Genomic DNA, 13,461 nt, shown 5'->3' with positions numbered 1-13,461 from the left:
TTAATAATCTACGCTATGCTAAGCTAAAATCGTTGCCGCCAACTGAATAGATTAAAAAATGGCTAAAGACAACTGTTGAACTCTGGGTGACTTGTAAAAGTGGCCTATTTCCAAAAAGCGTAGAGAGTTCCTTTAAGGCAAGCAAAGGTATACATTTTCTGAATATGTTTCACCTTGCTAATCGCCTCCTGGAGCTGGGCAGCTTCACTGCGTGTGTGCCCAAGTTCTTCTTTTAACTGAGCTGCTTTGGCCTCTGCTCGCTCTTTATCTAATCTCTCGCTTTCCAGCAGGTGGCGTATGTCCGTCTTATCCCCTGCATTGTGGATGGAGAGGAGCTGGGCCACTCTCTGCCTCTCTTGCTCAAGTTGGATTCTACAGCGGTTCAGCTCCACCTGCTCCCCTTCAGACAGCACCCTTAATGCTTCTAACTCTGCTTTGGCAACTGCTCGCTCCCGCCGCTCTATTTCCACAGCTCTCTCTGCCATAATGACACGCTCTTTCAATGCTGCCATGAGGCCTTGGGCTTCTGCATTCTCATGTTCTGCCATCTTTAGGGCACTGCTTAGCTGTTGCTGCACTCCCAGAAGTTGCTCCCGTTCAAAACGGGAGCCCTCATTCAGCTCGGCATAGCGCCTTTCCAGCTCTACATAGCGCCCACTTTTGGCGTCTTCATCATCCTTGACATAGGCCACACAATGCTCATCAAGAAGTCCACGAAAGTACTCCAGTTGTCTTCCATATAGCTCCAGACGCTCCCCTTGCTGACAGAGGGAGTCCACCAGAATAGCACGCTCCTCGCCCAGCCGTTCATTCTCTGTGCTCAGCTCTTGAGTGATCTGCTGCAGATCTGCAAGCTCCTGCAGGGTGGCCTGGAGTTCTTCTGACGTGCTGTGTTGATTTTCCTCCATTTGATGGATTCGCTCAGTCAAGCAGGCCACAGAAACCTCACTGGTGTTCCCACTGCTGCCTCTACGGGAATGTTCCCGGCTCGGCAGCCCACCTTCTGATTCCGAAGATGATCCACAACCTGATGGTGCATCTAGAGCATCATCGCTGGAAGTGATCGGCTGGTAGGCCTCACTGCACTCACTGTCCACAGCATCAGGAGAGCCTAAATGTCTCTGTTCTGACAGCAGGTCCTCTGTAGAGCCTTGAGCAGAGCCTTCTGCAGAGGATGCACGCATACCACCCCGTACACTTTCACTGTGACCTCCGCTACTGCTGTCGCCGCCAACTACATGCTCAGGACTCATAGGCAGGCAGCGCAGACTTTTCTCAGGGCTGTCTAGACGTTGCTCCAGAGAAAAGCCGAGCGCATTAAGGCGATCCTTCAGCATTCGGTTTTCACTCTTCAACATATTTAACTCATCAAGAATACCCTGGTTCTGGTCTTGAAGGAGGAGGAGAGTAGACTCCACATCTGTGGCACTGATAACCTCTTTCTCTGGAGGCTGCATGGTCTCTTGAGACACTTGTTCTTGGTTAGGAGCCTCAAGTTCTTCCAAGCCAAGCTGAGTTCTCATGCCTCGAAGTTCAGAGCGAAGATGAAGGATTTCCAGGTCTTTGCTCTTGGCTAAACCAAGAAGGTCATTCACTTGACACTCAAGAACTGCTTTATGGCTTATCTGGCTGTCTGAGCGAGATTTGCTCATTTTTGACTCAGAGTCAGGTAAGGTACGACATCGTGAACGCTTTTGAGGCATGGTATCGGTGGGTTTTTTGGCAACACTGGTTCTGGATCTTTCTCGCAAGTTATCTCTAGTCAAGCCTGGCTCCTTAGACACAGTTGACGTTGCACGCCTTCCTGAAAGACCTGTAAAAGCAGAATGTGTCCATAAATGTATAACTACTATAGACATTTCATTATCAAAAAAACCTCCTGCTGAATATGCTAGAACCAAGGCAATACCTAACACTACCTGAAGTGGTCTTGGACCTTGTCTCAGTGTTGCTGGTGATCTGAGAGGAGGATCCTCTCTTGTTTCTAGCAGTAGTGTTACTGTTGCTAGCAGAAACAGATCCACTTCCTGCACTCACCGCTGGGAGATCATCACTGCTCTTTGCCTGGTTAGCAAGCAAAAAATTAAGTTAATGATCTGCAACAGACAAGTTAAATCCAGCAGTCTTAGCTGGCACTTGGTTCAACATGCTTAAAAACAAACGTTTCAGATTCCTCAGAGTAAAACTGCTACCTTAGAAAGTGGAGCTGAACTCTGGGTTTTGTTTGTCATCTTGCCTCCTGTGCCCATATTGCTGCTTCCCTCTGATCTGCCTGGGGCTTTAGTGCCCACTGAGGTCCTGGAGGTGGCGGCCGTGGGCTTGGTCGCCTTTTTCATGCTTGGTTCCAAGTTCTTGATACATTTACAGCGTAATCTATATAAATGAAAGCAGATGGTAAATCATTTGGACGAATAAGCTGTATTGAATGGACTGACAAAAAATGGACTGAAGATTAATTTCAAATGCCCAACTCAGAAACAAAACAATGCTAAAATAAGTTTATGAACAACATGTCATGCATTGCTAAGTAAACCCAGCCACAGAAAAAAACATACATCACAAAAACATTGCTGCCACTCTTTGTCCTGCAGCATTTAATCATGCCCAGCTTAAATCAAAATATCCCATTACCTTACTCCAGCACTGGTTATTTTCCTCGGGGAACACATTGTGTACAAGACTATGGTTTTGCTTGGAGGCCGTTGGAATGTAACATTACAGTCCCGGAGGACCCTATTTATGCAGCTTCACACACACTGTAAACTCAGACACTTCAGAGGAAAACAGTCATTGGCCACTGTTTGAAGGCACACAACACTGTGTGATTGGAGGAGGCTCAGAAGAGGATGGAACTGCCTTTCTTATCACATCATCATGGGTGGAGGCCAGGCCCGTTGAAAGGGCTGACCAACTCTGTCTAGCCTTAAAAGGCTTTAATGGTCCAGAGCAGCAGTATGAGGCATGAGGCTAGAAAAAAACACCACAGCTATATGCAGTAGAAGAAAGTCCTAGCTGTGTGAAGAATGAAAATTGTTTATGTGTGTGAACATGTTTCTCTTCAACTGTCCTCAAAGAGACAGTTTACCCAAAAATGAAAACCCTGTCATCATTTAATCATCCTGATGCTGGTTAATGTTACCAGTTGTTGTTAAAGAAAAAACTCGTATTGTTTAAAACACCTTTAATTACAGTAAAGAAATTTGAAATAGACACTAAAGATGAGTGCATAAATAAGATTTAAGAATGAATCTACGCCACTGTATATATTTATCTGTGATGGTTAAGTATCCATAAAACTGGAACTTCAAAACAAATGTGGTTAAAACAAGAAATCTGCAACATAACAGCACATGTTCTAGAAATGAAGACCCCAGTGAATGCTCAGTCGACTAGAGAAGTGAATTCTGACTTTTTTCTTGACCCTATGACCTCTCTTTGCAAATCAAAACTACAGCGGTTTGGTACCTTTGATGGCAAACAGATGAGGCATGCACTGATAGACACCAGCCTAAACACCCCTATTTCCCCCACAAGTCTTTTAAGTTGATACGTTTGAACAGGAGTCAAAACAAAAAGCACCACACCCAACTCACAGTCCTGGGGTCTGTTTTTCGGATGTGGATTACTCAGTATTTTTTCTAACTTATTATGATTTGGTTATTGATGATTTGAGACAATTCAGGATCGTTTCGTTCTTCAAAACTCATCCGAGAGTTGTAATCATAGCAACAGTTCTGGTAGCTCAACCTGCTCGGGGTCAGTTCAAGCAAAGATAATACTGAAAAGTATGTACCAAATGCTGATATTTTCTTACAGTAGTAGTTATATACACTTGGGAAAATAGTATATGTATTTTTAACTCTCTCTCTCTCTCTCTCTCTCTCTCTCTATATATATATATATATATATATATATATATATATATATATATATATATATATATATATATATATATATATATATATATATATTTAAAAATATGCATTAATAAAACTTGTGCAATCTGCACTTCAAAATAAACAAACAAAGACTGCCACCTGGCGGTTCAAAGAGAAAATTTATTGATATCAACTTTTTCGATACAAACGCGTTCAATCGCTTTAGTAGCCTACTTGTGTATGATAATACAAATGCTGTGTATGATAATACACAATATGAAACTTTTTTCAAGGAATAATACATTAATGCAGTCATAAACATGTTTTGACAGCTAATATGACGGTGATTTGATGCTTCACAAAAGTTGCAGACACCTTTACCAATATCAAAATGCTTTTGTGATGCAAAATCAATTTAAACATCCAGTTATTTTTTTACACCAATTAACAGGCTACAATAAAACTACTATGGGAACTATAATAAAGAAAATCCGCTCTAAATGTAAAATTAAATAAACTGCTAAATATTCTTGACGCATGAAAGTGTAAAGCCTGCAGCCGAGAACAAAGATGTAAAGTTATTGCGTGTCATATTTAACAAACCATTTACTACAAATTTGATGTAATTTTGCTCACATGGATAATTGAATATTAATCAGATGATGTCTTTATGCTGCTGTGCCATCAGCCAATCGTTGCATTGCTGATCACGTTTTCAAGGATCGATAGATCTGTCCTTCACAACACACACAGCGATCTCAGATCAGTTCATCCAGACATTTTAATCTTAACCTGTTCACCAAAAATGGCACATTGTAATAGACGTGCCAGGCACAAAAGCTTGACAGGCGTAGCAACAGTAACTCAGGAGGCTTAGCGAAGGTCAATTGGACAAGCCCCAAGGGAAAGTGAAGATACACTCCAGTTCTTCAGCTGAGTGGAGTTAGTAGCCTGGGTTAACTTTGCACTAGAAAGGTCATTGCAGCCGACTCTCTATCAAACCCAAAACATTCCACCCAGACTTCCAACTTTCAACGCTCCGTATGAAAGTGGCTACTGGGCATTTGCACATATCTGAGCGTGCTGGACCGCAGCGCCAAAACACTTCTACACAGAGACATATCAATCAACACACTTCTAAAAATGATTTAAACAAAGCGTCAAACATGTGGGACCGCACAAGAAAATTCATATCGGGTAACAGGACAAACTCTGCAATCTCCAGGGGAATCTGTGCTCAGAGCGCAAACTCTAAATTGGGTCTTGAAAATGAAAACAAGATTGAATATTTTAGGTTACATGCTCTTCAAAAAGAGCATGGCCAATATGGAAAGGAGGTTTGGAAGATGCTTTAAAAGCTTTTAAGAATTGGGTTCAGTTTCTTTTTCAAATCAGCTCAAACTATGCTAAAAATCTGTGTCTCTCTCAATGTCAGTGGGGTTAAGGATCATTTGACATACATAAAGAAGCAACTCAGCACCCATTTAGAAGGTGGTCTACAACACAGATATCCTGCATAGAAAAAGTAGTAAATCTATATGGCTGGTTTTAGTCACAGATAAGCACGTAGTAAATATATTAATAAACATGATAATAACACTCCCAGGAGATGACTATAGCTGTGTTTCAATCCAAAAATGCGAATGAACTTTATGCGCAAAACTGGATTATCGCATTAAAGATGTGCAAAAAAAGAGCATTTCCATCTAATGAGTCAAATTGAACAAAATCGTCACTTCCTGATTAACTGGCGCAAAATATCAACAGTAAAAACTGAATTTGCTGCAGTAGGAGAAGCTGCGTCAATCTTTTCTTCATCTAATAAGTGACTTGCGCCTCAGAGGGCAGTCCTGACACGCAGTGAATGCGCGGTTTGACAGACGCAGAGCACAGGCGCTCTTGATTCTGGAGGTCATTAATAATATAATAACACTAATACTGAAACGGTAAGGCAGGGCTCGAAATTAACCTTTTTGCTTGGTAGCACCGGTGCTCCTAACTTTAAAAATTTAGGCGCATCAGCCAAAATTTAGTCGCACCACCAATTATGAGCACCGTTACTACAAGTTTTATACAAACAAATTGATTGTATTTGAAATCAACACTAATCAATCTAACAAGCAAAAAAAATTAATATATAACGTTATATGCAAGCGTGAAGAAAATATGTCTCAACAAAATCCCGTTATCACAAGAAAATAGATTTTTATAACAGAACTGACTGACCAAAGCATACACGGAGCGCTCACCGGCCCTGCACGCACTGTTTGAATTAACGTGTTAACGGTATAACAAGTAAGATGTGTCATTATTTGTAATTGCAGATGCCATGGTTTCTAAAACAAAATCTGTCAAGTGTTATGTTATCTTCATTCTCATCTTCAGCGCTTTACAATGTTTCGCGGTAGTAGCTCTCTCTGTCATCCGTAGCCAGAAGGCGCTGAGTGATTGACAGCTGATATTAACCAATCATTCGCGTTCAGTGCTAGAGGAGTGGTGGGCCAATAAGAAGAGCGTGAAGGCGGGGCAAGCATTACGGACTTGGATTTGTTTACTGCAGCAAGTTGACATGACAACTGTTTTAAACCATTCCTGAGCGCTGCGTTTCGCGATTCAAGTGCAGACAAAGAGCTTAGAGATGCATTCTGCGTGAATGTCTCCCGAATCCGCGCATGTGCTGAACATTTTGCAGTAAAAACTGGTCGCACATTACAGTTTTAAACACTCGCAGAAATGCTCCCAAATATATTTCAAGGTCGCATAGATAAAATTTCGGGCGCATATGCGACCAAAATGGTCGCAATTTCGAGCCCTGTAAGGTGTTTCAAATTGACCAAAACAACATTTCAGATGGTTTACAGTTTGCTCAGCCTGCTGGTTTGTCCATTTACACACATTTTTATCATCACATGATCTCTTATAACAATATCAAATGACCTTTTTTTAATGCGCATACTGGAATTTGTGTGGTAAAAGGGTTTCCATATACAAAATGCGCATAAAAATAGGTGAATGGAAACATAGCTAAAGACACACTGAACTATACATTCAAACAATTCATTCAAAATAGTCAATTACTAACCAACCACATACAGGTAACAGTCTTTATGAAGGAATCATTGTATCAAAGGCTCACTTGATTTATTCAAAAACAGATTCATTCAGGAACTAAACACCACAGTGTTGCTTCTAAGAAGCACAAATGTTCTGTTCCAGAATCAGTTTTGGAAATTTCTGTTTTAAACAACAGATGATATTGTGTCAAAATATAACTAACTCAATATTAACTTAAAATGCTGCACAAAATCCATGTCACCTTTGCAATCCCCCCCACATGTTGACAATCTGAAAAGCAGCACTTAAAACTGCTTTACCACACAGTAAATACTTTTTGACTATCACAATTTTTTGTGAAGTCAGTAGTTATGCTTCCATCCACCTATTTTTATGCACATTTTGCATATGCACATAAAGAAACGGCTGATGGAAACGCCATGATGCGCATAAATTTTGAAAATGCACATAAAAACTTATGCGCATAACTGAGTAGAATCCACTTTTTATTCGATAAGAAAAAATGTGCATAAACTACGATTGAAACACGTTTACTGCACAAATTTTAGTATGAGCATTAAAAAAGGTCATGTTATTCTGTAATGTGAAACCAAAAGGCTGAAGCACACCGTAAAACATCTAAACTGTTGTTTTGGTCATTCTAAAACGCCGTACCGTTTCAGTATTAGTGTTATTATATTATTAATAACCTCCAGAATCAAGAGCGTCTGTGCTCCGTGTCTGACACCTTCAAACGCCACCGCGTTTTCACTGCGTGTAAGGACTGCCTTCTGAGGCGCAAGTCATTTAGTAGATGAAGAAAAGATTGACGCAGCTTCTCCTACTGTAGCAAATTCAGTTTTAACTGTTGATATGTAACGACAATTAATCAGGAAGTGACGATTTTTTCGCTTTAAATCGTTGGATCGAAACACTGCTTTATTCGCACATCTTTTATGCGATAATCCAGTTTTGCGCATAAAGTTTATTTGCATATTTGGATGGAAACATAGCTAGTGACATATTGTACATGATTAAAATAACAATTATCAGATTATAGTAGAATTAATGGTACAATAATAGTATAGCTACAGGTTACATGACGCTTCATGTTAAACTTCTGTATTTAAAGCGTACATATTAGTACCAAAACGATCCATAGAGGTACCTTAAAGGTACCTAAAGGGTTTATTTCATTTTATACCTTAAAAGTACATATTAGAACCTAGAAAGTACTAAAATGTTTCTTTTAAAACAGTACAGTCCCAGTAACAGCTTTTGTACATGTATTTCTTATAGTGTGTATATCTAGAGACCTTGTTTAAACTGTGGTCAAACTGAAAGACACAATTTGTAATGATGCATTAAATCTGGTGCTGGTGTGGTATAGACGTGAAGATCTTTCCAGTGCGGTGGCTATGAAAAATAATTGGACCATCTCTTTGGAATACACAAATGAAATGTGTCAAAAGAAACATAAAAACTTTCCAACCTGAAATAACCAAAAGCTTCATACTCCAGAAAAGCAGATGATGTTTAGTCAAGGGACATTCATGTGGTAAAGACATTTGTCTGCTACCTCCTGGTCTGAAACTTGAAAAGACCACAGCGAGTGAAGTGCTGTCTTTTTTTCTACAACTTTAAAAGGACCGCACGGGGAATAATACAAAGCTTTTGAAAAACAAAAACAAAAATTTATTCTCTCAAGAGGGAATTCAAGCCAAAGGGAACAATCCAGGAATCTCTAATGGCCCGGTAAACAGTGACCACAGTCCTGACCTACTGACGCTCAACAGTTTGATATGCACAACAGGTGAGATGTCCCTGTAAAGTTCAAGAAATTCAACTCCTCCACCATATCTGACCAAAAACCAATGAATTCAGTGTCAGGATTTTCCTTTAGGCTATTTCAGACACACGTCTAATGGAAATTCCTCACAGACCTGACACAGCAGCGGCTTGTTAATTGAGCATCAGTATGAAGGCTGCTGGGAGGAGGAATGCGTTTGTTTGGACTCTTGATTGCACAAACACACACTGAACAGTCGGCAATTATTTCAGCAGGACGCCTAAACCAGTAAATTAGCCTAATAAAAACATACCAAAAAAGCTCATAGTCTGGAAACACTACTTTTAAATGGGTTTTTACCATTAAGTGAGAAATCTGTTTAAATTGCTGCCAAGCACAACACTACTAATAAGTAGTGTTCATTCAATAAAATCATTCCTCTGAGAGCAGCTAATGTGATTAAGAAAGGTACAACTAGGTCAGTGTCTCTGGGCCTGGTCCACTGGTTAGAGAGGCCGTTGATTAAACCCCAAATCTATTAAAAAGCAAAAGTAATTTCTAATATACTAACTAAAACGCAAGAGACAAATACATGTGCATACAAGCCAAACATGACAGTATTTTATGTTGAATGAGCCATTAAAATGTTTCTTGGATTTCATAACATTTGGAAAAGATTAAAATGTCATGTTTTTGTAAACTATATTTATGACAGGATATTCAATGACAATGAATAGCTTTATTTCATCCATTGAGAATTAATTGGAGATATGTAATAAAGTGAAGAGGAATGTAATGATTGGAGGTTAGAGGAATGTTTTGATTTTGAAAATATAAAGTAATCCACTGAAATTTTTTACCTACATCATTTAGCCTATGAAACTATTTTAAATGATCGAAATCATTGACCAAAACACTCCATTTTATTGAGCTATTTTGTCCAAACAATTATTGATAAGCTAATACTGGTAAACAAGTCAGAAGCGTGAACAAAATTTAACGTTATCAAAAATTTTGTGGAGCATCAATGTCATTTTTTTTCCAATTGAAATGTTGAGAATTGGCTCATTACTAAAAAAAAAAGTTACTATAAGTGTGTTTACATGACAACACTGCACTATTTTTGCAAATTTCATTCATCCATTTTCCGACTTAGTCCCTAATTCATTAGGGGTCGCCACAGAAGAATGAACCACCAGCATATGTTTTATGCAGCTAATGCCCTTCCAGTCACAACCCATTACTGGGAAACATCTATACACACTCATTCACACACTACGGCCAATAGTTTCTCCAATTCACCTCCAATAGTGCATGTCTTTGGACTGTGGGGGAAACCGGAGCACCTGAAGAAAACCCACGCCAACATTGGGAGAACATGCAAGCTTAACACAGAAATGCCAACTGGCCCAGCCGGGACTCGAACAAGCAACCTTCTTGCTGTGAGGCGACAGTACTAACACTGAGCCATCGTGCTGCCCTTTTGGCATTGATGACATTTGTCAAACGTATTCTAAACATTGTCAAATTGATCCTGATTACAATATGGGAAATGTAAGAAAATTTAACATTGAATCATGTTCTAGATAAAAATGCTGTATTATGTATGCCAGGCCAGCAGTTGGCGATGTCACACATGTACCTTCATTTTCACTAAATAACATTTATGATGTTTACACAGAGAAAATGATGTTATTTTCTATTTTTTTCAGGCTATGTTTTGGTTATTCTTTTAACCCTTTGACTGCCCCCTCTACCAAATGGTTGACCATGTTTTTACTGTTTTTAATAATGAATGTTAAGATCATTTAGAAAATGACTGTTTAAAATAAAGGTTTACAAGCACAGCATTTTTGGTTTGCAAAAAAAAAAATTTAAATCCTGTTGCACTACTACACTTGATTTTTTTTTTTTTTTTTTTACAATAAAACCAAAATCATGTTAAATGAGAATAATGAGATATGAGATATGTAATAATGAGATATTTTATGGCATATTTCAAAAAATAAAAATGATGTAGTAGTATACAAAATTGTTTTATTTTGAATTTTTTTTTAATTGGTCTTACACTTTATATTTTTAGTTTTTTTATAGGACATTTATTAATTCTGTTACTTTTACCATAAATCAACATATTAGCCATTTGGTAGAGGTTGATATTTTAAATGTGCTGAAAAAACAAAAATACATTGAATGTGTTAACTAACAGCATTAGGAGTTAATTAATGCAATCTAAACATTGTATTCATGGAGTCTTCTTGCAGTTAAAGGGTTAAGATGACATGCACCTAAGAATTATTCACAATATGACCACAAACATGTATTATCAAAGCAAATAGGGTCAGTTTTAATTCAAAAAACTTGATGAAAACGGGAAAGCAATAAGCCAAAACTGCCATGCTGAATCTCAGATTTTAATATGTTTGACTAACCAATCACCACTGAGAAAAAATTGTGGAAAGTGTTGAGTTCTGAATCTGAAAGCAATAAAACTGACAGACTGATCTGTTGTGGACCAAGAAAAATATTCCTTAGGTGCAGTTCCACTAAGGAAAAAGTGAAGAAAATTTCAAACATCATTCAATCCAATTCATCAAAACGATATTTCTTGGCAGAAATGCTCAATAAATAAAGCAAAGTAAAACAGCTATTACAATAGGATTTCCTGCTGCTCAATGAAAACAATAATTCCTATGGTGATCTCAATCAATTACACAACCTTATGCTCTCAGAAAGTTTTCCCATTTTCTCTACCCTAAAACACTCCCTGAAATGCTTTGGATGTCTGGGTGCACTGGGTTCACTGGAATGTGCTGCTGCCTGCTAGAATCAATTCAAACCAGCTCATCAAATGCCTTTATGGGAAGAAAAAAAAGCTATGGATGCCATAGACTCAGCAGAGCCGAATCTGAACAGCAGTAAAGGAAAATCCGCTTGACATTTCTGACACATTCTTTCTGAAGATGAACTGCGAAATGGACTTTAAAATAATTCTTAGCTTTTATTTAATTAAATGTACGAGTGCTGGACATAAAAACACTTTTGAGAGGTTGACATGTCCTCTGAAACTGACAGATACTAAACACCATTGAACAATTATTGATAAATAAACAAACCTGTTGCAATAAAAACATCTACCGAGCAGATTTAAATCACCTTTAAGATATTTGACAAAAACTGATGTGGAATAGGCGTAAAGAAAATATGATTCACGTTTTACATTTACATGTGAAAGTTCACCCAAAAGAAAAAGTTCATACTACAGACTGTTGTGAATGTGCATTTGGATAAGGATTAAAGGTAATAATGTTATAAATAACATTTAGTTTCTGACATGGATTGGTTTTAGATGTGTTGCTTACTCTTAATAAATGCAGGGTTATTTCAACCCAAATTTGGATAAAATGTGAACAAGCCCCAAAACTTGTTTAAACATTAGCTATATATATATTTGTATTAACCTAGTGTGTGTTTTGTCCATATTTTACCCAAATTTGGTCAGAAATAACCCAGCAAGTTGGAGTGTATATTTTTGACTTTTAGTAGATGCATTTTATGAATCACCAAGGACCAAATTCAAAGCCAAAAATCTATTTTAATGTTCTACTTAAATAAAAGTTTCACAAATCTTGGATGGCTTATAAGGCTGAGTAAATGAACACCAACATTTGGTTTTGGATGACTAAAGTATACTCATGCTAAATACTATTTTGTCATACATATCTAATACATTTTACCACAAAAAAAGGCATAAGTAACTTTAACACATTAAACAATACAATGAAATATTAAAGTGTACTTATTTATTAAGTGTTCCATATGCATATGAAGTTTTAAATATGACACTAACACAGCTGCCATCTAGACATAGGATGAAAACCATTTTCAAGGTATAACAAGGTAAGGTATATAAGGTTTGGAAAAGTCAAAGTTTTAAAACTGCCAAAATTGTATGCTCTACCGTTCCTAAAGTATGTGTAAAACATTTTATTTGTGTTTTTTAGTTTGTAGGACAAAAGTATCACTAGCAAAAAGATATTTAAAGATACCACTTTAAATTGTCTAGAAATATTTATTTTTTTTAAACTAAAAAAGACAGCAGAACATGTTTACTGCTTCAAAATATTTCAAATGTTTCTCAAAGTAAAATACATTGTTTTTAAGAGGGAAAAGTTGGTGTTTCGTACCCAGACATTTCAAAATATTATATATTCAGAGGTGTAATCACAATATCGTGAAACCGTGATATTTTTATCCAAGGTTATCATACCATCAGAATCTAATACCAGCTAATGCCTACTGCCATGATAATTTCCACAAACAAACATAAAATTTATTTTGAGGTAAAGTTGGTTTTATATCCACACATTTTCTCCTTAATAATATTTTCAGAAAAGCATCCTTTGCAAATCATAAATAGTGAAATCATATTAGCAGCCAATGACTTTTAAAGTTCAACATTGTTAACAGTCAAATAAACAGTGCTAATGTTGTTTTTGAGGTCATGCTCTCATGTGATTTCAGGCTGATTGTTACCAAATACCATGGTAAACGATATAGAGAACGTGTTACAAGTTGTCACTGAACGAATCCTGAATATAAAAGCAACTTCACCTCAATAAAAGTTATTATGACTCATCCTAACGCACATGCAACATTTCTTCCATCACCACACAAACTTGTCAAAGCAAAACTGCAACTATAGAACTGATGAAATCAGTCAAAGACAGACGACAGGAT

The 13,461-nt window shown here is 37.6% G+C and overlaps 1 protein-coding gene across 4 annotated transcripts in view; it reads right to left on the bottom strand.

Annotated features, from left to right (window-relative positions):
- The window catches only part of specc1lb (sperm antigen with calponin homology and coiled-coil domains 1-like b), a 54,432-nt gene that overhangs the window by 40,610 nt on the left and 361 nt on the right, over positions 1-13,461 (bottom strand). For 2 of the 4 annotated variants that reach the window (XM_087300876.1, XM_087300878.1), the window contains exons 1-4: positions 2,632-2,711; positions 2,193-2,373; positions 1,920-2,064; positions 174-1,813 (exon numbers count right to left, since the gene is read on the bottom strand). In XM_087300876.1, coding sequence (XP_087157002.1) covers positions 174-1,813; positions 1,920-2,064; positions 2,193-2,373; positions 2,632-2,669 — 2,004 coding nt within the window. In that variant the 5' untranslated portion in view covers positions 2,670-2,711. Of the gene's footprint in view, positions 1-173; positions 1,814-1,919; positions 2,065-2,192; positions 2,374-2,631; positions 2,712-13,461 lie in introns of those variants that run through there. The other 2 variants (XM_087300879.1, XM_087300880.1) reach the window with 1 other exon arrangement.

Source organism: Danio rerio, chromosome 21, assembly GCF_052040795.2.
Source record: "Danio rerio strain M-AB ecotype USA chromosome 21, GRCz13ab, whole genome shotgun sequence".
In the NCBI taxonomy this organism is placed as follows: Eukaryota; Metazoa; Chordata; class Actinopteri; order Cypriniformes; family Danionidae; genus Danio; species Danio rerio.
Note: the sequence above shows the minus strand (reverse complement) of the source record. Positions and strands in the feature narration are given on the sequence as shown.